At 39.0% G+C, this 26,892-nt stretch overlaps 1 protein-coding gene across 4 annotated transcripts in view; it reads left to right on the forward strand.

The window, feature by feature from the left end:
• WRN (WRN RecQ like helicase) overlaps positions 1-26,892 on the forward strand; it is a 120,276-nt gene that overhangs the window by 37,317 nt on the left and 56,067 nt on the right. For all 4 annotated transcript variants that reach the window (XR_013813901.1, XM_079779549.1, XM_079779550.1 and 1 more), the window contains 9 exons: positions 1,904-2,276; positions 3,734-3,814; positions 7,929-8,061; positions 9,721-9,796; positions 11,289-11,356; positions 12,253-12,361; positions 13,309-13,377; positions 15,060-15,142; positions 19,697-19,803. Coding sequence is in view for 3 of the 4 variants with exons in the window: in XM_079779549.1 (XP_079635675.1) it covers positions 1,904-2,276; positions 3,734-3,814; positions 7,929-8,061; positions 9,721-9,796; positions 11,289-11,356; positions 12,253-12,361; positions 13,309-13,377; positions 15,060-15,142; positions 19,697-19,803 (1,099 nt within the window). In the remaining variant the exon portion in view is untranslated. The remainder of the gene's footprint in view (positions 1-1,903; positions 2,277-3,733; positions 3,815-7,928; positions 8,062-9,720; positions 9,797-11,288; positions 11,357-12,252; positions 12,362-13,308; positions 13,378-15,059; positions 15,143-19,696; positions 19,804-26,892) is intronic.

Here is a 26,892-nt window from a genome sequence, read left to right on the forward strand (position 1 = left end):
TGTTATGTTGATGGTTTCTTTTACTGTACAGAAGCTTTTTAGTTTAATATAGTCCTATTCATTCATTTTTGCTTTTACTCCCCCAATCTTTGGGGTCAAATTCATAAAATCCTTTCTAAGACTAAGGCCTATAAGTTTAGTGCCTGTGTTTTCTATGTATTTATTTATACTTATGTCTTTGATCCATTTTGAGTTATTTTTGTGTATGGTGACAAATAGCAGTTTAGTTTCATTCTTTTGCATGTGATTTTCCTATTTTCCCAGCACCATTTATTGAAGAGGCTTTTTTTTTCATTGTATGTTTTTGACTCCTTTGTCGAAAATTATTTGCCAGTATATATGTGGGTTCATTTCTGGTCTGTGTGTCTGTTTTTCTGCCAATACCATGCTGTTTTGATTATTGTCACTTTGACAATATGATTTCACTTGTATGTGGGGTATGAAACAGAAAACAACAAATGAACAAAGAAAAACTCATAGGCACAGACAACAGTATGGTGGTTACCAGAGGGGAATGGGGGTGGGGTGGTAGGGGAGGATAAATAGGGTTAAATATATGATGATAGAAGTAGACTTGACTTTGAGTGGTGAATACACAGTGCAACATACAGATGATGTGCTATAGAATTGTACACTTGAAACGTAGTGTTACCCCAATAAACTTAATAAAAAGTCATGTAATATTAAGTATTGATTATAATTCAGAAAAACTAGAAGAGCTAAACAAAAGCATTAGTTAAATTGTATAACGTGTCTTTGCTCACCAGATTCCCTTTTCACCCTTTAATTTCTACTTTTATTAACTAAAATTTGCTTTAATAAGCCCTATAACCAATATGTAAGATAGTGTGTCTCATGTTATACTCTAGCAGTGGCTTTGTGTTCAGTTAACCAGTTTATAAATAGCCATTTGAAGTCACTTAGTTAAAATGCTATATTAGCAACTATATTTAAGGAGTTAAGAAATTCACTTCATATTTATTCTATATATCTTCTTCATATTTTTTCACTTCTTATATTTGCCCACTGAAGGGAAGTTTTTTTCTATTCCAAAGAATTTGTGTCTAGTTTTCAGATTTTTGAAGATACAAAACATCATCATTTTTGAATTATAACATAAACACTCTTATGTGTTACAGTTGGGACTAGTTTGATCAGTAAATTGAAAAAAATAAGGTTAAAACCTGGGATCATAAACATTTTCTTTTAACTTAACATATTAATGTGTATGTATTTCTAATTTTCTGTTATGCATCATGGCGTTTTCATTAAATAGAGGCCTGATGTTTGGAGTTTTGCAGGGTGTTTCTTGTTTAAACATATCCATGTGTATCATCTATAATTTCCAGTTTCAGTTTCTTTAAAATGGAGTGAAAACTTAAGACCCTTGAAGCAATCTGAATGTAGATTCCTAAGATTTGTCCTCCAAATTTTTATAGTTATTTGAACTACAGTTAATCGAAGAGAACTTATTTTTAAAGGGAAATTTGCTAAGTCTTTCCATATGTTCAACTTAGAACTCAAGGAAATAGTGTTTTTGTTTTTAGTGGTTATGTATCATTGTTGTCATTTACATTTAATTAATTGTGATAAAAAGTATGACTGGTATAAACAATTAGTTTGGGATCAAACACTGCTGCACTTAATAAACATCCAAGTCAACTGTTGATTGCAGAGGTGCATTGCTGATTAGAGAGTAGCCTACCAACTATAAGTCTACAGCGGGCATTAGGGAATGAAGAGCAACTTTAATCCAATGTATAATTGAAAAATCAAAACAAAACAAAACAGAGTGTCCTTGAAGTAAAGGTCAGTTTAGAAAGCTATTTGTCCAAAAGCATTAAAATTTGTCCTTATAGTTTATGCAATTAAGCTGAATTAACTTTTCTTAAATTTTTTTTAGGGTTTCTATACTATTGAAGGATATTTCAGAAAATCTGCATTCACTGAGGAAAGTGATATTTGGTTCTACTGAGACCGAACCGAGGTCCAGCGTTAATATTAACTTACTACCATTCGAAGATCCAGCTGGTGGAGTACAAGAGAAACAAGAGGAGACATGGGACACAACACTTGATAATTTAATTATACAGGATGAAGAAAATGTGCTTGGAAATGAAGTGAAACGAGAAGATGGACTAGAACACAATACATTGAACAAGAATACAGAAGGAAGTCGTTTAATGTCATTAGATATTACAGAATATGAACTGCAAGTTTTGGAACAGCAGGCTCAGGAAAAGAACCTTAGTGATGTTACTTGCAAATCTCCTGAGGTACTAAATAAAGAGAAAACAATTTTGATTCACTCGTAGGGGTTGGCACATATTTTTATGTAAAGGGGCACATAGTTAATATTTTAGGCTTTGTAGATCGCACAGACTGTTGTAACTACTCAATTCTGCCCATTTTGTGTGAAAGCAGCTATTAACAAATGTAAACAAACGAACTTGTCTGTGGTTCAATGAAATTTTATTAACAAAAGCAAAAAGTGAGCTGCATTTGGCTTGTGAGCCATATTTTGCTCCTTCCGACTTAGTATAATAAGCAGCATCTTATAGTTTTGCAGTGGAAAGATTTTATAGTGTGAGCACACATTTATTGGAATTTTCTATTTTAGCATTTCTCCTGCCTTTTACCTGATAGCTATCTCTGCTAACATCTGTGTTACCCTTTAATTTTTTAGAAATTTCATATTATGTGTATACTTTGAAATGATGTTTCATATAATGATACAGAATTATGATCAGGATTTCATGATCTGACTGACATCATTTACCCTAATTATTGCCATTTTTTATTGTGTAATAATTAGTAGCATTTTTTATTTATCCATGAAATACCTCATTTAAAATGTAAAAGAGTTAAAAAAATTTTAAGCTTAATATTTTTGGGTTAATTAAGGTTCTACATTCTTTTCCTACTTAAAATTTAAAGATTAGACATTTTTGGGTGGTCTTTCTTCCATCTTTTGTGCAGATTCGTGTGCCGTTGGACACTTGCTTTCTGGGGATTGCCACAATATTCTAAAGTTTCCTCATATCTAAACATCAGCAATCTATATAATAAAAACCCAGTGGTCGTAACGCCGTAATGATCAAAGACTGGTCACCAGGAGGTGCATTGAGCACCTCTCGCCGCCCCCTCCCTCTCCCCACCCCCCGCCCTGCCCTACCGTGAGCAGCGGCTCTCGGGGCGAGGCGCAAGCTCGCGCACATTTTTGTGCATGCTGGGCCTCTAGTAGCTAAATAAACAACTTATCTGACATTGTTTTTCAAATACATATAGATGCTATTTGTAAAATACTGATTTACTTAAAGGTATTTTTATGATCATAGATTTGTCCCGACTTTGTGTAGAATTTTTTAAACTTGCAAAGAGTTTCTTATGCTCAAAAAGTTTGGGAAACACAGTTTGACATTGTTTAATGATAGTTGAGCTTGACACTTTGTGTTCTCATTTATAGTGTGGGCTTTATTTCAAGTCTGTTAATGTATCTTCTTTTAATCTTTCCAATTATATTTCTTTCTCTTTTTATTTGGTTCTTTGTTTTCTATACTTATTCCTCCTTCCTTCTTCCTCCCTACCACCCTCCTTCTCTTCTGTCTTTCTATCATAGAAACATATAAATATGTATTATAAATTTATCTTAGAGAAGAGAATATTTTGTAGAAGACAGGTATGGAGTCAATGAAACTGAAATTAATGTTTTAAATCCATTTTTTTTAAAAAGGATTTATCTTCCAAGGATAATGAAGAAGATACATCTTATATAATTGAAAGTGATGAAGATTTAGAAATGGAGATGCTTAAGGTATGTTTAAAATTATGGAAAATTACTTCCAGTTCTTTCAAAAGGACATTTAATTAACTAAAAAATTACCTAATTCTAAACTGGTTCCACCACAATGAGATTGCTATCAATTATGTAACATTAGATTTTGCTTTTCAATTCAGAGTTCTATATATCTTTACTAGAGGCCCGGTGCACGAAATTCATGCACAGGTAGGGTCCCTAGGCCTGGCTGACAATCAGAGCCGATCTGTGGGGCGACTGGCAGGGTGATCAGGGGGCCCCCCACTGGCACCCGTCTTGGCTGGCCTGGCGCTGGCCCTGCCCCCCCACCACCGTCGGTCGCCTCCCTTTGCTGGGCAACCGGTGGGGCGATCGGGGGTTGGGGGGCCCTCTGGCACCCTCTTTGGCTGGCCTGGGACCTGTGGGCTAGGGGCAGCTCCTGCGTTCAGCGTATGCCCCCGGGTGGTCAGTGCATGCCATAGTAATTGGTTGTTCTGCCGTTCGGTCGATTTGCATATTAGGCTTTTATTATATAGGATATGTTCTATGAATAATGTTTTAATAATAGTATACTAAGTTTTACAAATTAAAAAACATATTAATATGTTTTCTGTGTTCCCTTTTAGGTCACTTTCTTTTAATCTTTTCCTTGAGGGTGGGTTGTGGTTCAGCTCTTCAGTATTGAAATAGGTTTCTTTCTTGCCATTCATGTGTATACGCTTTTATACAAAAGTTCTGTATTTATACACTCAGTATTCTTTTTTCTTTCTTTGGTTTTACTTACTGTGAATATTTTATGTTTATCCTACCTAATAAAAGAGTAATATGCAAATTGACCGTACCTTCGCTATACCCACAAGCCACGCCCATCAGCCATGCCCACCAGCCAATCAGAGCAAGTATGCAAATTAACCTAACCAAGATGGCTACAGCCACAGAGAGCAGGAGGGAGGCTTGGGTTTCCCAGGCAATGGAGGAAGCCAAGCTTTCCGCCTGCCCTTGCCAGACTAAGCCTCCACTCAAGGCTACAAAGTTTCAATTATAGAAGGTAAACAAATCCAAACAGAAATGACGACAGCCACGGAGCTGGAGAGAGCAGGCTAGGGTTGCCCCCAGCGACGTTGGAAGCCGAGCTTTCCACCTGCCCTGGCCAGCCTAGGCCTCCATTCCAGGCTACAAAGTTTCAATTATAGAAGGTGAATTAACTCCAACAGAAATGGCTGCCGGCCACTGAGCGAGCAGGAGGCTTGGCTCCGCTCCAGGCTACAAAGTTTCAATTGTAGAAGGTAAATAAATTTCAGATACCAGGGCCTCCACTTGGGTTGCCAGGGGGCGTAGCTGGCCTGCAAACCACCACAGGCCCCTTGCTCAGGGCGCTCCACACCCCAAGGGAACCCCCACCCTGATCCGGGACACCCTTCAGGGCAAACCAGCTGGACCCCACCCGTGCACCAGGCCTCTATCCTATCTAATAAAAGAGTAATATGCAGATTGACCATCACTCCAACACACAAAATGGCTGCTCCCATGTGGCCAAAGATCCTGCCCCCATGTGGACACAAGATGGCCAGCAGGGGAGGGCAGTTGGGGGGACAAGGCCTGCAGGGGAGGACAGTTGGGGGGGACCCAGGCCTATAGGGGAGGGCAGTTGGGAGGCACCCGGACTGCAAGGGAGGGAAGTTGGAGGCGATCAACCCTGCAAAGGGAGGGTAGTTAGGGGTGACCAGGCTGGCAGAGGAGGGAAGTTGGGGGCAAACAGGCTGGCAGGGGAGCAGTTAGACATCAATCAGGCTGGCATGGGAGTGGTTAGGGGGTGATCAGGCTGGCAGGCAGAAGAGGTTAGGGGCAATCAGGAAGGCAAGCAGTTGGGAGCCAGCAGTCCTGGATTGTGAGAGGGGTGTCCGACTGCCCGTTTAGGCCCGATCCTGGTGGGCCTAAACGGGCAGTCGGACACCCCTCCAGGAGTCCCAGATTGGAGAGGATACAGGCTGGGCTGAGGGACAACCCCCCGCCGTGCACGAATCTCGTGCACCGGGCTTCTAGTTATATATAATCTTCTAATGCTGTAAATGGTTCCGTTTTCTCCTGTTATCAAAAGGAAATTATTGTTTTTCTAGAGTCCCAATGCATGAAATTAGTGCAAGGATAGGCTTTCCTTCCCCCGGCTGCCAGCACCGGCTTCCCCATGGCTGCTGGGACCCTGGCTTCCCTCCAGCTGCCGGCAGCCAGCCCTGCCCCCGCCTGCACCCACCTTGGCCTGGTGCTGCCCATGTCCGCCGCCACCCTCTCTTCCCCCTCGATTGATCGTCCCGCTGGCCAGTGGCCTGGGCCTCCCTCTGTGGGGTGATCGTGGGGTGATGGCAGGGCCCCCCTAACCAATCGCATCGCACCTGCCTTGGCTGGCCTGGCGCCAGTGCATGTCATAGTGTGGTTGTCTGGACAGTCGTTCCGCTATTCGGCCGTTCGGTTGATTTGCATATTATGCTTTTATTATTATAGATAATTTGTTTATTTTTAATATATCTTTATTGCGTTCAGAGAAGAAGGGAGAGTGAGAGAGAGATAGGAACATCATTCATCGGCTGCCTCCTACATGTCCCCAGTGGGGATTGAACCTGGACATGTGCCCTTGACTGAAATTGAACCCAGAACTCTTCAGTCCACAGGCCGATACTCTATCCACTGAGCCAAACTGGCTAGGGCATAATTTGTTTATTTTCTACCTCTTCACCCAACCTCTAGTTTTTTGGTCAGGTCTGTGAATCAAGGATGATGGTGAGAATGAAAAGTCTGAATTCAGCCAAATTAAGTGAAAATGAAATGCAGAAGTTCACAATTATGCATACTTACTATTTTTTATTTTTAGGTTGATGTGATATTTTTTAAAAATGAAATGAGATTAGGCTCCTGATTCTTTAGTTTTGAGGCAGAGTACTGGGTAGTGATTAGGGATGTGAATTCTAAATTTAGATGCGGGTTAATTCCAGCATCTCATTTATTAGTTGTGTGACTTTGAGCAGGTTTCTTAGTCTTTTAGATACTAAGTTAACAGTTGTAATTATTACTTAAGATATTAGTTTTGAAGAGCTTAGTAGAGCCCGGCATTTTGTAAAGTGTTTAATAAATATTAGCTAATAGTAATAATAGCACATAAATGCTAAATCATATTCCTTTATTAATTAACCATTTCTCTGAAGAATGCTGTTTAGGTAGTGAATTTATAGGATACTTGTAGACTTCTATAAGCATGTTATATATGGAACCTGTTAGATGACAACTTGGTGCTCATACGAGAGAACTTTATTTTTAAAATGCTTTTCTAGTATGTTTATTAACTTGAATAAACAATCAGGAACAGAACTTTTATTTTCCTTTTCCAGGCCTGAGATGAATATACCTTAAAAAAACGTTAAAGTCATCTTTATTAAATGGAAGTTTTAATAAAAGGAGAAACTTAGAACTGTAGTTTAATATTTCTTCCTGTCACTTCTCCGTAAAACAATTTTACAAATGAAACAATTTTGAAATATCCTAACAGTCTTTAACTACATAATCTTCATTTAGGAAAGGAAATCAGTTATTGTCAGATAAAATAAAAACAAGAAAACTTTATTTTACATTTGTAATATTTCTTGCCTAAAAGTATTTGAATCTTTTTGTTCTTGTTTTGACAATATCAAAAACACATTTATTGTTTGCTTATAGTTTAAACCTTATTCTTACTCAAAAAGAATATGAGTGACGTGTAAATATAGAGAAACTCATTACAAAAGTAATATTAAAATCCACATCTACCGCTTAGGAATTGAAAACATGGACATATGATGAAGAAAAATTGTTTTAAATCATATAAATTCAAAATTTATGATAACTTTCCCTAGGAACAGTTCCTTATATGCTATTAATGACCTCTGTTTATACCGAAGGTATTCCATCTTTGGCCTATGCCTTAAAAACCATTTTTGAGCACATATTTAAATTAGAGCACACATGTTCTTTTGTGGTATTGCTTGCACATCTGCCAGCTTTGAGCAAAATTGTAGGCTCTGTTAATAATACTCTTTTTGTGTTTGGTGAAAAGGATACTACACTGTCTATGGTTTTGCTTTTAAAATTATTTTTAAACTCCCAGTCTTTAGAAAACCTAAATAGTCGCACAGTAGATCCAATTCATTCAAAATGCATGGATGTGGAAAGAAATCTGGATGTTCCTAAAGAAGAAGAAGATGAGGATGAAGCTATTGAAGAGGAAGAAGAAAGTGAAGGTAAGCACTGTAATATGAAATGACTCACCTCTGATACCTACCAGTGACTTTAATTTAGGGTCCAGTTTATAAATGTTTTGGAGGTCAAGGGTTTTGTGGCATGTAGTTGATTAATTTCTATAAACTTGTCATCAAATCCCTTAGTGCTTTGGTTTTCATAAAGCACAATCTTACTATTTATAAAAGTAAAGTAATAGAAGTGTTATTTGGTGGCTGTGGTGATAGAAACTTTTTATCCTGAATTTTATATTTTGTCAAAATTATAAATTATTAGTAAAGAATTAATGACTGATATTAAATATTATTATAAACTAGAGGCCCTGTGCATGAAATTCCTGTATGGGTAGGGTCCCTAGGTCTGGCCAGTGATCAGGGCCGATTTGTGGGGCGACAGGCAGGATAATCTGGGCCCCTGCTCGCACCCGCCTTGGCCTGGCACTGCCTGCTCGCTGGCCCCGCCCTTGCCGCTGCAGCCACTAGTTGGGGCCTGTAGGCTGGGGGCAGCTCCCGTGTTGAGCGTCTCCCCCCTGGTGGTCAGTGTGCATCATAGCGATTGGTCGTTCTGCTGGTTGTTCCGCCGTTTGGTCGATTTGCATATTAGGGTTTAATATAGATAGATGGGATAAATACATAGTATCTGTTTTGCATGAGCTTATTACTTAAAACAAGTGGCACAATGTGAAATAGCAAAATAGACTGATTATTATACTGTGTATACTAACTAGAGTAAGAATCACTAAGAGAACCTCCTATTATTTAAGTGATGTGATAGCATCTATTATGATAAACTATGGATCTTCTCAAGAAGTAGAACACTCTCTAGAGCTAGATTTTATCAATGTTATAATGTGGAAATTTAAGGTACATTTTCTAGGTGGAAAATATATGAAGATGTTAAAAAAATGTTTTCCCCTTGCTTTCTTGAATTAAATAAATATATGTTCTCTCCAAATCAATTTAGCATTCTATTTAGAATTGTTAGGGCTGAGAAGTATAATAAAGACTTTTCATTTGTTTAGAGATGAGTTATCTTGATTCTTTGCATTGCTCTTTCTTGGCCGCTCTAAACCCTCCAACCTGAGTAGAAAATGGAAATCAGTTCAGTAAAGTTAGCATATCTCCCTTGTGCTATGCAGTGAGAATTTTGGTCAAAGATAAGGTGGAGTGGTAACTAAGATGAAGATTTTATTTTATCGATGGATTTCATTTGTGACTGTAATCTAATTTCTTGTTACTATTAGTTGAAAGTTGGTTATATTATGAAATTTGGATTGGTGTATCACTTGCCATGGTTGGGTCTAATGTTGATTTTTAGAAGGATAGCAAATTCCAAAACATCATTTTTTTTTTTTCTACAGTGCTGGCAAAGCGTGAACCTCAATAAAGTTCTAATCCTTAGAATTAGGTAATTGTTAAGGTGTTTACCTAGAGTCATGACTGGTGCCCAGAGGACCAAATAGGTTGGATTTAAAAGACAGAAAATAGTAACCTTTGGTACCTATCACTATATTCTTTACAAGAAGCCAATGAAATAAAACTTTTATTCCCTCTCACCGTATTCAAAGATAGATACATAGTATCTGTTTTGCATGAGCTTATTACTAAAAGTTGAACGGATATTTTAACATAAGTACCTATTTTATTTTATTTTATTTTAAGACCATTCAATACCAGCACCCAATGAAAAGCAAGTTATTTGCCTCAAGACCTACTTTGGCCATTCCAGTTTTAAGCCGTGAGTGTAATCTCAATTTCTTTTTAAATTTTTAATTATTATTGTCATTGATTCTTAGAGGGAGAGGAAGGGAGAGAGAGAGAGAAACTTCGATGTGAGAGCAAAGCATCCATCAGCTTCTTCCTGCATGCCTCCTGCATGCCCTCCATGTGCCCTCTCTGGGAATTGAACCCGGAAAGCTTTTGGTGCATAGTATGATCCCACCAGCTGAGACACACCACACAGGGCTGTAAGCTCAGTTAATTAAATTGCATATTTATTATTTTCTTCACAAGAGAAAAAAGGCAAATAATCCATCCATTTAACAGTAATAGTACAACTTTACAATAGTTTATATATGCGACACTGTATTTCCTATTAGTGCCTACAAAGTTAGTTTGAAGTAATATTTGTATAAAATTTATGTCTACCTAGTATACATCATTTTTATAAGCAAGGAAAAATGGCTTTTCTTACCATAGAGAGTTCTGGGTAGAAGCTAGTTTTAATACACTAGTAAATGAATCTTAATTTTTGCTGACTTGTTTTTTGTTAAGTATGTATCCGTGTGCCTATTTTGTGCATCTGATTGTCCATAGCATGCTGATGTTACAGAAATTCATAAGACAACTGTTTGAAGAATAATGATAATCTTATAATTTTTAATATATTTAACTATATTTACATTGAAGGGGGTACATTTGCAAGTATTATTATGAGATGAGGAACAAGTAAATTCGAATAAACTAATAAGAATGTAGATATCTAGATTGGATATTTTTCTCTTCTGGGAATTTAAAATTTAATCCATGGAAAAATAAAAAATTGTTCCTGTTGATCTTAAAATTAAAAAAAATTTTAACTGTCTTATGTACAGAAAAGTGCATATAAATGTACAGATCAATGAATTTTCACAAATTAGGCACCTTGTGTAACTAGCACTCAGATAAGGAACAATAGGTTGTTATCGGCATACCGGAAGATCACCTTTCCAATTGATTTTCCCCCTCAATATTTTATTAAAATTTTTTTTGAGGATGTACAATAAAGTTGAAAGAATGTTTTTACTATGAATACCTGTATATTCAACATTTTAATATACTTTCTTTATCACATACTCATCGATCATCTCTCTACTCATTCCTTAATTCATCCAGTTTTTAAAATGCTTCTCAAGGTAAATGTGAATGTCATCCCACTTCCCCCAGAGTACTTCAGCATATAAATCACTAACTGTAGTTAAATATTTATTTATTTTTCTCTTAATGTGAAATTTACATAAAAGAAATGGTCAAACCTTAAGAGTATGTACATTTGCAGATCTTAAGTGCACATGCACGCATCCATGTAACCTCCATTTAAAGTTCTAGGGTTCAGACATTTTTATATTGAAGCCCAGAATGTAAAATAAATTCTATTAGAGGAAGTGGAAAAATTAAAATGTGTTTGAACTTGTCTCTTGGGTTTCTTGTTAGTAAAACAAAACAGCCTTTTTTGTGTTTTCACTCTCCAGGGTTCAGTGGAAAGTGATTCATTCTGTATTGGAAGAAAGAAGAGATAATGTTGTTGTCATGGCAACTGGTAAGTTAAAATAAAACGTAAAGGTTTTTAAATGCCTATCCTTCCATTAAACTTTCAGAATACAAATAATAGTAGTTTCCCCTTATCCACGGTTTTACTTTCTGTGGTTTCAGTTACCTGCTGTCAACCAATGTCTGAAAATATTACATGGAAAATTCTAGAAATAAATAATTCATAAGTAAAATGCTCACCATTCTGAGTAGCAGGATGAAATCTCTCACAGTCCCACTCTGTCCTGCCCAGGACGTGAATCATCCCCTTATCCAGTGTATCCACGCTGTTCTCCCTGCCCCGTTAGTCACTTAGTAACCGTCTCCATTGGATCTGCTGCCACACTATTGCAGTGCTTGTGTCCCAGTAATCTTTATTTTACTTAATAATGGTCCAAAGCACAAAGAGTAGTGATGCTGGTAATGTGAACATGCCAGAGAGAAGCTGTGAAGTGCTGCCTTTAAGTGAAAAGGTGAGTACAGCACAATAAGATACTTTGAGAGAGAGACTACATTCACGTAACTTTTATCACAGGAGATGGTTATAATTGTTCTACTTTATTCTTAGTTATTGTTAATATCTTACTATGTCTAATTTATAAATTTAACTTTATCATAGGTGTGTATGTACAGGAAAAGAGATTGTAGGTATTGGGTTCAGTGCTATCCATGGTTTCAGGCATCCCCTGGAGGTCTTGGAACATATCCCCCATGGGTAATGGGGACAAGTACAAATGGTGTGAAATATAGAAGAGAGTGAATGCTTAAATTTATGCAGGAATTAGCTCTTACGAAGCTAGCACATTAGTAAATGATCCTTTTATCTCATTCCGGTGCATTGTAAGAAGAAATCAAAGTACCAAGGCTTTATTTTTATTTCAATGAGTATATTATTTTTATTTCCAGGCTATGGAAAGAGCCTGTGCTTCCAGTATCCACCTGTTTATGTAGGCGGGATTGGCCTTGTCATCTCTCCTCTTATTTCTTTGATGGAAGACCAAGTGCTCCAGCTTGGGTAAGTAATGTTTTCATTGCCACATTATCACCCTTTTCTTCTCTGAGAAGGAAAAATCTAATCTATGATGCATTTTAAAATGTAGTTCCCAGGAACACATTACTATAAGTGCTACTTTATTTTTATAAGTAACTAGAGGCCCAGTGCATGAAAATTCATGCACTGGAGGGGGGCGGTCCCTCAGCTAAGCCTGCCTCCTCTCACAGTCTGGGAGCCCTCAGGGTCAGGAGGCAACCTGGCAATCAGGGAATGGCGACATCCCCATCACACCTCTGCTGCTGCCACTGCCGGCAGCGCAAGTCTCAGACGGCCCTGGTTACCTGAGCCTTGGGCAGCCCTGGGCGGCTGGGCAGCTGCCATCCGAGGCTTGCCTGCACCTCGGGCTGGCCCTGGGCAGCTGGGGGGCTGAGGGGACTGGGTGCTGTCATCTTGTGGCTGTGGGCGCCGCCACCTTTGAGGGCGTGGCAGTCAATCAGCATATTCCCTCTTTATTAGATAGGATAAATGACATGTTAGTGGAAGAACTTACCTTCTTAAGTTCTCTGTAATTCAAGGCTACCAGGTGGCCCCAATAAATTTTTTTTAAAAGCTAACTATATGCCAGTTTAAATTGCGTATCTCACAATTCTGTTCTCTTTCTCTCGGTATGAAGTGTATACATGGAACCCTATATTTTAGTTAAGAAAAATTTTCAACATCTTTTATTCGAGTTTGCAATCTTTTTGAAAGACAAAAACCAAAAACCACCTTAACAACCTGCCTTCTAATATGGCCCTGGAAGGCATTTGTTTATCAAATTAGTAAGTTACAAAAAGAGCAAGGATTGCAAAGAAGAGGAATGTATTTTTTAAATAATATTTCTTTATTCCTTCTCACATAAGAATGAAGTTGATATTTGTAGTGTGTATGTACGTGGCTCCATTATGTGTGTGTTTTTTTCCTTATAGAATGTCCAACATTTCAGCTTGTTTTCTGGGATCAGCACAATCACAAAATGTTCTAAAGGATGTTAAACTGTGAGTAATTTATATGATTTCTGATCAGGTGTCTAGGATATGTGAGAAAATTTTGTATGCAAAAATATTTTATTTAACACATGAACAAAATATCCATGATTTTAAAATGTATTTTCTTTTTTATAGTGCATTTACAGAACTATTAATTTTAAAATCCTTCAAACTGAAAGAAATCTATTATTTTTAGTTCTTGACTATAATGTTAACATTGTAATGATGGGATTGTAAAATTTTGATTTTGGAAGAGAACTTGGAGAGTTACCTAGTTTTGCTTCATTTTACAGATGAGGAAACTGAGGCTCAAAGTAATTTGCCCCAAGTCACTCACTCAATGAATTAATGGCTGAGCAGGGACTGGATTCTAGATCTCTTGCCCCACTAATCTCATTATGACATAATTCCTTACTAGAATAAAATTGTCAGACACACAGAGAAATAAGTTTAGATATATTAATATAAATTGTACATTAGTATACAAACAACAAACATGTATTTACTGAGTATTAATAAATGCATATAAATATGTAACTCAAACTCTTAACAAGATATACAGCATTACTGTATTTATGTTCTTTTATGTTCCTTTATGTTCTTTCCCAATTTATCCTTTACCCTTCATCCTAAAGCAAACCACTGTTCTAGTTTTTTTCTACCATATTTTTGTTTTGCTTGTTCTAGAATTTCATGTAAATGGAGTCAGACAATATGAACTCTTGTGTAAGACTTCTTTCATTCAGCATAATGTCTTGGGAATCCTCCATGTTGTTGCATGTATCAGTAGTTTTTTAAATACCAACAGTATTTAAAAATATTTTTTTAAATCCTTATCCGAGGATATGTTTATTAATTTTAGAGAGTACCTTAATGCTGAGTACTCCCTGACAGGCATTGCCAGCTTTTTGGTGATGGGTTGAAGTGAAATCAAAGGATAATATATATATAGTAGAGGCCCGGTGCACGAAATTTGTGCATGGGGGGAGTGTGTCCCTCAGCCCAGCCTGCACCCTCTCCAATCTGGGACCCCTGGAGGGATGTCCGACTGCTTGTTTAGGCCCAATCCTACCAGGACTGCTGGCTCCCAACTGCTTGCCTGCCTGCCTTCCTGATTGCTCCTAATTGCTTCTGCCAGCCAGCCTGATCACCCCCTAATCACTCCCCTGCCAGCCTGATTGATGCCTAACTGCTCCTCTGCTAGCCTGATTGCCCCTAACTGCCCTCCCCTGCAGGTCTGGTCACCCCTAACTGCCCTCCCCTGCAGGCCTGGTCACCCCAACTGCCCTCCCCTGCAGGCCCGGGCACCCCCAACTTCCCTCCTCTGCCGGCCTGGTCACCCCTGACTGCCCTCCCCTGCAGACTTGATCGCCCCCAACAGCCCTCCCTTATAGGCCTGGTCCCTCCCGAATGCCCTCCCCTGCTGGCCATCTTGTGGCGGCCATCTTGTGTCCACATGGGGGCAGCCATCTTGTGTGTTGGAGTGATGGTCAATTTGCATATTACTCTTTTATTAGCTAGGATATACACACACACCTACACACAATATTTAGTTTTTAGTTACTAGCATAATGTATTATTTAAAAATTTATCAGGAATTATGGTTTTAAGTTGTAATCTATTAGGCTATTGTTTTCTTTATTGTAGAATATTCCTTGTCCTTTTTTTTGTTGTTTGTTTTGTTTTTATAGAGGCAAATACCGAATTGTATACTTAACTCCAGAATTCTGTTCAGGTAACTTGTACCTGCTTCAGCAACTTGAGGCTGATATTGGTAAGTGATACAATAGGATCCTTATAAGTATTTATTAAATAGAGTTACCCTTTAAAGTTAAACTTATGGATAGGTATGGAATTTCACTTCTGTTAAAGTCTATTTTAAACACTAGAGGCCAGGTGCATGAGATTCGTGCACTGGGGGTAAGGGAATCCCTCAGCCTGGCCTGCACCCTCTTGCAGTCTGGGACCCCTTGGGGGATGTCCGCCTGCCAGCTTAGGCCCAATCGACCCGGGGATCGGGCCTAAACCAGCAGTCATACATCCCTCTCGCAGTCCAGGGTTCTCACAGTTCGGGACCTCCCGCTCCTTACCAGCCGCATGCAGTGGAAGTAGGAGAGGCTCCTACCACTGCTCCTGTGCTTGCCAGCCCTGAGTCGGGCTTCTGGCTGAGCGGCGCTCCCCCTGTGGGAGCACACTGACCACCAGGGCAGCTCCTATGTTGAGTATCTGCCCCCTGGTGGTCAATGCGCGTCATAGTGACCGGTCATTCTGCCGTTGGGTCGATTTGCATATTATGCTTTTATTATATAGGATATAGGATTAACTCTTCCAGGAAATCTCTGACTCCAACTTGGTGTCTCTACTGCCTTATTCCATTGAAGACTGGAATTCCTTCTGCCATAGAAATACCATAGGCTCCTATATTATAATTACCAGTTTATGTATGTTGTCTTCTGCTACACTATAAACTTTTTGAGGAAAAAATACCATTCTTATTTATATTTCCATAGTGCAGTATGTGGCACATAGTAGGCATTTACATGTATTGTTGAATGAGTGTTGAGTCTTAGATTCTATGAAATTATAAATTTTTTAAAATATATTTTGAATCTAAATTAAATCAGTGTAGTGGTTTGCTACCCTTGTTGTTCAAGAGAATCACCTTTCAGACTTTTGAAAAATATAGGATCCTTCCACTGTGAAAATTCTGATTAAATGCCTAGCCTTGGGCCCTGGCATTTGTAGGTTTTCACAGGTGATTTTGATGTGTAGTCAGGATTGGAAACCACAGTACCTTTGATTAGTTGCCTCCAGTGAGTATGATTAACTTAAAAAATTCAATAATAAGTTAGAGTTTTTATTTTAGAACATTTATATATAGAATTAGTCAAGAGCTGACACCATTTTTTTGTACTTATAAAAATCTTTGTCTGTTATTTCCTTTTTGATGATTATGCTTAGCTATCTAAGAGTTGCCATAAAGGCTTCTATTGCAAATGCACATATTTCAAACATTCAGTTGAATCAACCAATATTAGTTTTCTAATATCATATAATCCTATATAATAAAAGCCTAATATGCTAAGTGTCTGGTCATCCAGTTGTCCGTTCAACCAATCAAAGCATAATATGCTAATGAGATGCTAAGGCCACTCAACCGCTCGCTTTGACGTGCACTGACCACCAGGGAACAGATGTTCAATGCAGCTGCTGCCCCCTGGTGGTCAGTGCGCTCCCATGGGGGCGCGCTGCTCAGGCAGAAGCCTGGCTCACGAGTGCAGCTGCAGTGGCAGGAGCCTCTCCCACCTCTGTGGCAGCGCTAAGGATGTCCAACTAACGGCTTAGGCCCGTTCCCTGTGGAGCGGGCCTAAGCTGTCAGTCTGACATCCCCTGAGGGCTCCCGGACTGCGAGAGGGCACAGGCCAGGCTGAGGGGCCCCCCCTCCCCTGAGTGTACAAATTGCGTGCATGGACCTCTTGTATGCTAATGATATGCTAAGGATGCTCAACTGCTCGCTGTGATGTGCACTGACCACCAGACACTTCGACCGGTAGGTTAGCTTGCTGCTGGGGTTTGACCGATGGGAACTGAGCGAGACCGGCTAGACATGCCCTGAAGCCCTCCTGTGGTCCCTCCCTGGCTGGCCAACCTCCTGCGTCTCTCCATGGCCCCGATTGTGCACTGGTGGAGTCCTTCGGCCTGGCCTGCACACTCTCGCAATCCGGGACTCCTCGGGGCATGTCGGAGAGCCGATTTTTGCCCGATCCCGCAGGCCAGGCTGAGGGACCCCAATGGTGCACAAATTTGTGCACCTGGCCTCTAGTCTTATATAATTATGTATTAAAATCATTTCACATCGGCACAGTTTTCAACATTGCACTATCTTATTTAATGGTTATTTGCATGTAACTCTACAGGTAATTAACAGTTAATAATTTTTCTCATGGTATAATGAAAACAAATTTGTGTCTTTTTAGTATGTGTTAAATTCCAACAGAAAAGTGAGGGCAGAAATTAACACTTGATTAAATAAATATATTGTCAAAAAGCACACCCATCAGCTGTTAAACTCCCTTATAGCAATATTATATTGTTGTGTTTAATGGGAAACAAATTTGGTGTGTCTATTATTAGGTTGTATGAAGTTCTTGTGAATAATTTACTTTAGATTATGTCCAACTACCTTAGAGACACAAATTGGCTGGTGTTATAGTAAAAGCTAGGGTCTGTGTTCATAGTGGTCTGGATGTATTTTGTCTATTTTAACATTTTCTTTGTTTCTGTGATGGAGTTAGTAATTAGCTTAAGTCTCTACTTAGATCCTTTGACAGTTCTAATTTTTTATTTTTATTTTTGTAATGGATTAAATTATGAACACTGTAAGCATTGTGGCAGAATTCTCTGCATATTATAGATGAAAATGCTTTTTTTGGTTGCCTCTCAGTGTTGAACAAAAGGTTGAGCATTCTTTTGGAAATATTTTTATTTGGCTTCTGTTTGCAGGAAATTGTAAAATGCTCATAAAAGTGAATATATTCAGAATTTTATTTGTACAGTAGTCTGACATTTAGTTAATCAGATTTTTTATGATAAATGTTACATTAAGTAGTATGGATTGATAACAGAAGCAGCAAACATAATTTATATGGAGACTTCTTAAAATCAAACACACGTAAAATTGTCTTTTAACTTTGGAAATAAGGCTTGAGTGACAGGAATGCCAAAATGAAATATGTATAGGACCTGGTCAGACACTTGGACTTGCACATTCAAAGTGAAAGTTGGCAAAAGCTTGCCTAAACTCATTGTGAGGGACAAAGTTCAGCTTCATTAAAAGGTAGTTAGTCAGACCTGTAACTTTTTAAAAATTGATTTTAGAGAGAGGAAAGGAGAGAGTGGGAGAGAGAGAGGGAGGGAGAGAGAAACATCAATCTGTTGCCTCTTGTACATACCCTGACCCTGGATAGAACCTGTAACCCAGGTTTGTGCTCTGACTGGGAATCCATCCTGCCACCTTTTGGTGTATAGAAACATCCCTCCAACCAACTGAGCCATACAGGCTAGGGACAAACCTGTAACTTTAAAGAAAGTTTTAAAATAAAGGAGGAGCCACCATCTTTGTTTTAACCCAGTGGTCAGCAAACTTATTAGTCAACAGAGCCAAATATCAACAGTACAACGATTGAAATTTCTTTTGAGAGCCAAATTTTTTAAACTTAAACTATATAGGTAGGTACATTGTTATTAACTTAATTAGGGTACTCCTAAGCTGGCCTTTGCTAAAAACGTGGTATTTTGTGGAAGAGCCACACTCAAGGGTCCAAAGAGCCGCATGTGGCTCGCAAGCCGCGGTTTGCTGACCACCGTTTTAATCTATTTAATTTAAAATTGGCTTATTTAGTTTCTAAAGCCAAAATAAGTATAGAGCTAACATTGAATTTTCCTTAGGCACTCAATAGTAATCAGAGAATTTTGATGCTAATCAACCTACCTTACTCATATCTAGTAGGTTTCTTTTTTGCCTTCTTTCTCCTCCAACTCTATTATAGTTGATAATCTCAATGAATTAAATTATTTATTTGAATCTCTCCCTCTTCTTTTAGAATGATGAGTTCCCCAAGGTCATGGATTGCATTTTATTAATCTTTTTATTCCTAGAAAAGTGTTTGGATCAGAGTGAACATTTAATAACCATAAATAATAATAGTGATGATTTTTTTAAATTGAGATCTCTTTAATGTCAGGCCCTGTTTTAGAATTTTATGTGAGAGTGATCTAATTTAATCTTTAGAGTAACTAATAAATGTTAGGTACTATTATCTACTGTGTTTCAATACTGGCATTTTAGAGCAACTCTCTGGCATGAAATGTGACCAATCATGGATAGTCATGCAGCGAATCTCACTAGAAATGTGTTGATCTATCTCCTGATGGCTCATCGTAGAGATAAAGTTAAAAGTATTGTCAAAGAAAAATGGAACAGCTCTTTTTTCGGGCCGTTACCGTTACAGCTGGTTCATGAGTGATAGTCTTGAGAACAGGTCATAGTAAGTATTTCATTTTTCTGAGGAATAATGATATATAGATGTTTCCTCCGTACACTTTTAATCTACTACTATGTATTCCCGCTCTTCTCAGTAATGATTTTTGGTGTTAGCTGATGCTATTAATGCTTGTGTTTTTGTATGAACCAAGTAGTTTGATTTCATTATTTATTCTTTCTGTAATACATATTTTGAGTGAAGAACGTAATATTGACTTAGATGAAGTTATTCCTTCTTTTTGAACTTTATTTCCCCCATTTATTTTCTTCTTCTTCTTTTAATAGGTATTACTCTGATTGCTGTGGATGAGGCTCACTGTATTTCTGAGTGGGGTCATGATTTTAGAAATTCATTCAGGGAGTTGGGCTCTCTAAAGGCAACATTCCCGTTGGTAAGCTGAATCTCACTAGAAATTGGACTTGCACATCATCCTCTAGTATTTGTCTCCTCATTTGCTAGGTTCCAACTACCCTCTTCTTGATTTTCTGCAATCATGCCAAGCATGCTCCTCTGTTAGGGCTTTGTTCCTGCTCTTCCCTGTCCCTGAATATTTCACCCAGGTAATTCATGTGGTGTGATCCCTTAACTTCTCTCAGGTCTTTGCTGAAATATTACTTATTTAGGCCTCCTATGCCACCATAGGGAAAATCTCAAATTAACCCCTCCTCCAACATCCAATATTTCTCATATTCCTTTGTTATTTTTAATAGCACTATCACTGTTTATTATATTTTGTTTATCGTCTGTGGGTCTCCACTAGATTATTCTTTGTGGGGAGGAGTTTTTGATGGGTTGGTTTATGAAATCTAGAACAGTATATGGCATATTTTGGGTGCTCCAAAAATAATTGGGTAAATGAATAAATGAATCAGATGTGGATGCTGATAATCAGATAAGTAACTTTCTCCCACACATAGTGAGTAGTAGAGTTGGGCAGTAGCTACACAGTGGAACACTGCTAGTTTCTAAAGGAAACAATTTGAAAGAAATATAAAACTTAGTTTCTGCCCTAAAATAGCTCATAATCCAGTAAAGGAGATTAGATTCAGACCTATAAAAATAGGAGCAGTGGCACCAAATGTTATGTGGAACAGTATGAATGATATAGAAAGATCAATAGTGTTAATGGTACATGCATAAGAAAAGAAGATATTTGTATGGTGAAAGTCAGTAAGCCAGTGTACCTTAGCACTGCTTTCCAGCAATTTAGAATGGTTTTAAAAAATAAGCTTTTGGAAACTAAGAAGATTGCTTTCTGTAGTCCTTTCCTAAGACTTTGAATATAGAAGGGTTGTGTTAGAGGAGTTTTAAATATTCTGTGCAGCTCTTAAACACATTTTAGTGTTGAATTTAAGTCTTTTTATTATATAACTGACTTTGGACTCCATTGGAAAATTTTCATTTCTTAGGATGATTCAGTATATAGCACAGAGTGTTTGTCAAGCAATGGCTACGAAATCTTTATCCCCCAGTGTTTTCCTGAATCCTTTTTATTAGCTAAGTGGTGAGAAATGCCACCTGGTGGTTGTGGGACTCCCATTTTCCTCACTGTTCTCAGTGTCTTTTTTTTTTCCTCCTTCCCACTGTAATTACACTGGGACAACTGGTGTAAACCTGCAATGCTTCACACCATACTATTTCAATAAATTCAAAAAATAGCAAAGAAATCACTAAACTGTTTGGTATAAAGATTCCAATTTGGAGAGAGTCAGACAAAGTGAGTCTCAAGAAAGAGCAGCCAGGCAGAAAGCTCTACATCAGTCTTAAAATCCCATCAAATCCAAATAAGAGAACTTGTGAGATCCAGCAGACATGGTGGTTCTTTCCATTACTTTCTCCCCGGTCCTTTCACAAAGATCAGTGTATAGTACACACTCAGTAACTAATTGGAATGAATGAATGAAGCAGGAGAATGTTAACAGATGGGGAACGCCCAGAGCAGGTCTGCTTCAGACCAGCCCAAGTGTGTGCAGGAAAGATTTCACGCATGGGTCTGGGTGATTTTGAGAGCACATTTATTAAAGCTGGGGTCAGTGAAACTAAGGAAGAGCTTAAGGTAGAAGAAATAACAGGAGAGAGTAGTGCTTTGCTTTGGCTTCTTAGAAACGTTATAGGAAAGAAGTGAGCCAAGGCGAGGCTGCTGTTGGCTCAGTGGGAAGGTCATAGTGAAAGAAGTGAGCCACTGCGGAGCTCCCTGGCAAATCAGAGAAGAGAGGGCCTTGGAGACAGGTTCAGGTGGAAGCCCAGGAGCTCCCCGCTGCTCCCCTGATTGTAAGTCTTGTGGGGGCCCTTAGATTTCAGGAGAACGAAAATAAAAAGTTCATGTCTGAGAAAGGTCCAGGGTGTGTACTCCAGAGAGAATCCACACTGGCATCCGTAGTCTTGAGGGTTTTTATCTCTCTTCTGTGGTCGAGAAACTTAGGGAGGGAGAGTTTCAGAAGAATATTCATCAGCTTTTTGGGTGCGTGTTTAGTATGCTGATGCATCAGAATGAGCATATAGGGGAGTTTGGGATTACTCTTTGGTTGGCTTTACTGTTTTACTTTTATCTTGGGTCTGTCTGGCTTGAATCGGGTTTTTGTTATTTGTTCCCCAGACTTCATCTGTCCTTGGGTTTACCAGCCAAAACTTGCATTAATTGGGTCTCTGTCCTCTATCTCTCCAACCAGAGTAATTTAAGATATTTATTCTCTGGTTAGGGAGGAGAGGTAGAATCTATTTGTTCTCAAGTGTCCTTGGTCAAGGAAGATAAGGTTTTGCTGTCTGTAAGTTGTTCACATTGTTTGGTTTTGTTAAATTATTTTATCTCAGTTTCCCCATTCCTCTTGCCTAGGAATTTTCCTAGCTTCTTACTGTCCTGCCTTAGTGTTATGGATTTAGAATTAGCAACATGACCCAAATTTAGAAGCAGATGGAATAGTTATATTCTCTGAATCTATAGTTGTATACCATTGAAGCATATGACTAAGTCATTCCTAAATTTATAGTCACAAGATTAATTTCTATTTTATTGCTTGTTTTAACAAAACTTGACACTTATTACCAAGGAAACATTTTTGCCAGCTTAAAGAATAAGAGTTTTATGAGTTAAGAACTTCATATAGGTGACAGTATAATTATCATCCAACCCAGTTTGCTTTTGACAATTAAAGAGTGAAAGCTATTAACTATCCTACCTAATAATAGACAAATATGCAAATTGACCATACTTCCGACACAACCACAAGCCACGCCCACCACCTGATCAGGGCGAGTATGCAAATTAACCCAACCAAGATGGCTACAGCCACAGAGAGCAAGGTTTCCTAGGTAACAGAGGAAGCCAAGCTTTCCGTCTGCCCTTGCCAGGCCTAAGCCTCCACTCAAGCTACAAAGTTTCAATTATAGAAGGTAAACAAATTCAAACAAATGGCGGCAGAATGGAGCTTGAGAGAGCAGGCCAGGGTTGCCCCCGGCAACAGGGGAAGCAAAGCTTTTCGCATACCCTGGCCGGGCCCAGGCCTCCGCTTAAGGCTACAAAGTTTCAATTATAACCCCAACAGAAATGGCTGCCGGCCGCGGAGGGAGCCCCGGGCTTGGCTCCGCTCCAGGCTACAAAGTTTCAATTGTAGAAGGAAAATAAATTGCAGATACCAGGGCCTCCATTTGGATTGCCAGGGGGCGTGGCCGGCCTGCAAACCACCACAGGCCCCTTGCTCAGGCCGCCCCACGCCCCAAGGGAACCCCACCCTGATCAGACACCCTTCAGGGCAAACCAGCTGGCCCCCACCCCTGTACCAGGCCTCTATCCTATCTAATAAAAGAGTAATATGCAGATTGATCATCATTGCAACACACAATATAGCTGCCCCCATGTGGTCAAAGATCCTGCCCCCATGTGGACACAAGATGGCCACCACAAGATGGCCAGCAGGAGAGGGCAGTTGGGAGGCACCAGGCCTGCAAGGGAGGGCAGTTGAGAGGGACCAGGCCTGCAAGGGAGGGCAGTTGGAGGTGATCAACCCTGCAGGAGAGGGCAGGTAGGGGTGACCAGGCCGGCAGAGGAGGGAAGTTGGGGGCAAACAGGCTGGCAGCAGCGTGGTTAGGGGGTGATCAGGCTGGCAGGCAGAAGTGGTTAGGGGCAATCAGGAAGGCAGGCAGGTAAGCAGTTGGGAGCCAGCAGTCCTGGATTGTGAGAGGGATGTCCGACTGCCTGTTCAAACGGGCAGTCGGACATCCCTCCAGGGGTCCCAGATTGGATAGGGTACAGGCTGGGCTGAGGGACAACCCCCCCTCCGTGCACGATTTTCATGCACCGGGCCTCTAGTGTCATGATAACAGCATAAACTGGGATCGTCCCAGCAAACCAGGATGTATGGTCACCTTTATCATAACCAACCTATATATTATTTTTAAGCTTCATCCTCGTTTGTAAATTTTAAATGTCATAAAGCACAAGCTTCTAAGAGGAAAGATTCTATTCATTTCTGAAATGAAAGAAATAACTTGTTTCTTAAAGTTTAATATATTCTATTACTTTATTCTATTTTCTTTTTGTGGAAGCAACATTCTTAATTGTGACCCTTTAGAATCTTTGAGACAGAAGACTGAATTTATTGTGATTTTTCTTTTTCATTGTTAGCAGGTCACTTGAATAGGGATTTTCTAGTGGCAAAGTGGGAATTTTTGTTAGAAGAGAGTCTAACATCATGTAGCTAGCGCTCTCTGTCTCCTATTTTGATGAAAAAACTGAGGCCAAGGTAAGTTAGCCCTTGCCAAAGTCAGTGGCAAATCTGGGAGTAGTGCCCAGGGCTCTGAAGTTCTTGTATAGAATTCTTTTTACTTGTTGCAATAGCAGTAATAGCTGAAACTTTTTGAGTGCTTACTGTGTACCATGCATTATGTTCAGGGCATAATTATAGAGAGCGGCTACAGTGTTTGGACAGGTTCAAGCCTTGGACTAATGAGAGGGCACAGTCCTCTCATGGCTATATGCAAGTCCCAGCCTGGAGGGCAGAGCCCTCCCAGCACAATTATAGCCAACAGCTATAGTTGTAAGCTTGAACCTATGGTCCGAACATGTGGCCCCACGTGCCTAAGTGATATAGGCTGCAAGTAAACAAAGCTTGGTCAGGTGCATGTAATTGAGTAGGATTGAAACTCACGGGAATGTTGTAAACATCTCGACCATGCCCTTACTTTGTCTCGTGGCATCTGACTATAAAATAAAGACATGGTTTATAGTCCGAAGCGCTGTCGCTAGCTCTCCATCAGAGAGGACAGCGTCCCACTGAGACCCAGCTTTCATTCGCTTGTCTGTCTTTTCTCAATCCTTCACCGCCCCCACTCAGGTTCACCCTTGGCCGTGCTGGCGCGGCACACGTAATATGTTTTATTTCATTTGGGCTTCACAATAACTTCATGAGATTGTTGCAATTATTTGTAGTCCTTTTATAGATGAGGAAACCAAAGTTTAGAGAGTGAAACAAACAGCTCAAAATCTCACATCTAGTTAGTGGCAAAGGCAGGATCTTAACTCAGGCAACTGATTCTAAGCCAGAGTTTTTCACTAATGTGCTGCTATTTTGCCTGATTTTTCTGTTAACTTCTTCAAGAGGTGTCATGTTTCATGCTTCTTTCCTTATTTTCAGACATGCCTCATATTACTTAGAACCAAACTAAACCCTCTTTTCTTATAGTTTTTATCCTGAAAACTTCTTTCTTTATCTGTATATGCAGTTAAACAGCAGGTATTTTATTAGTGCATTTATAAATTGTTTCAGTAAAGCACTTCAATTGATGAAAATGCTTTGTTGCTGTATTAGTGAGGATGTGCATGTCCCAAGAATGCCTAATATTTAAACTTCTCTTATTTTTAGTTTTCTATTTGATATCAATATTTTTATTTTATATATGTTTGATTAGAGAAACTAACTTCTGTATAAATTGGCCTATTCATCTATAAACTGCTAGACTGGTATTCTTTAAATTCAGAGAACTGATTACAAACCAGAAATCAATGAAGTTAATTTGGGGGTTACTGTTTTAAATAATTTAAGGATAGGGAATGCAAAAATGCTAATCACCTTGTCAAATTGGTTTTGATACATTTTTTTTCATTAAAAAAATAATGACTCCCAAACCTACTTGGTACTTTTTACATGAGCTTTGAGATAATTTTTTATTAGAGCTATATTGATTGTAAAAGTAGTTTTAAATAAATTGTTTTTCAAATTCTATAAGTGCTTTTTAATAAATTGCACATACATTTTCACTTACTAGTACATAAAAGAGAATTGCTTAAACTGGTTTTTGAAGTAGTTGTAGTGTATCTGAGAGCAATTTTATGAGGATATTGTTTACTGTATCTGTAGTGGGCCAAAAGAGCATTTCAAGAGTCCTGACCAGAGAGCCCAGTTGGTTGGAGTGTCATCCTGATACACCAAGGTTGTGGGTTCCATCCCTCGTCAGGGCACATAGAGGAATCAACTATTGAAGACCAATGAATGCATAAATAGAGTGAAGCAACAAATCGATGTTTCCCCCTCTCTCTAAAAAAAAAAAAAAAAAAAAAAAAAGAAAGAAAGAGGATATTTTATGAAAGTTGTATTCTTGGATATAGAACAGCTGATGATTTAGGAACAACTTTAAGACCCAGTCCATTTTTTTCTGAGTATGAAATAATAGCATAGTTGATTATAACTCCCTATGAGATAGGGACCAAATTGTTAAATCTAGTTTTATGGGAGGTATGTTGCTATAACTTCTTTAGAATTTCTGAAAGATTATGTATTCATATTTTTCCTGGTATGTGCTGTGCCTCCAGCTTTGGCTGCTAATCCATTCAAAAAGTCGGTGCTAAGCTGAAAATAGAACATGACTTGGTTGCTCAAGGAATCAATTAATAATAGATGTTTCATTTTATGCATTTTTCTTATTTATAGTATGTTATGATTTACTTAGTGAAATTGGAAGGAGGATATTCAGGTCATTAAGAGCTTTGCTACTAGATCTGAGAAGCCCTAAACCAATATATTTAATATCAGAGACAAAACAAGATTCATTGCTTTGCATAGTTAGATTTCCAGTGAATGAGTTTATAATTTGTGAATTACAGATTAATAAAAAGGCATAACAGAACCCACACTTACAGCAGCACAGTTACAAATACATATAATAAATATCTACCTAATAAAAGAATAGTATGCTAATTGACTGTACCTTTGCGACATCCACCAGCTAATCAGGAGTGAGTATGCAAGTTAACCCAACAAAGATGGCAGGTTAATTTGCATACACAGATGCCTATCAGCCGGGGGCGGGGCAGGACGCACCACCCAGCCGCTCCGGACCTCTGGGCAGCGTGGGAAGGCGGAAAGGTGGCTCTGGGCCGGAGCAGAAAGGTGGATCCAGCCAGAGCCAAGGCAGTGCTGGCAGCCAGGGAAAGGAAGGTCCATTCCTGCACGAATCTCTGTGCATTGGGCTTCTAGTTAAAAAAAAA

This window comes from Cnephaeus nilssonii, assembly GCF_951640355.1.
Source record: "Cnephaeus nilssonii genome assembly, chromosome: 8".
NCBI classification, from domain to species: Eukaryota; Metazoa; Chordata; class Mammalia; order Chiroptera; family Vespertilionidae; genus Cnephaeus; species Cnephaeus nilssonii.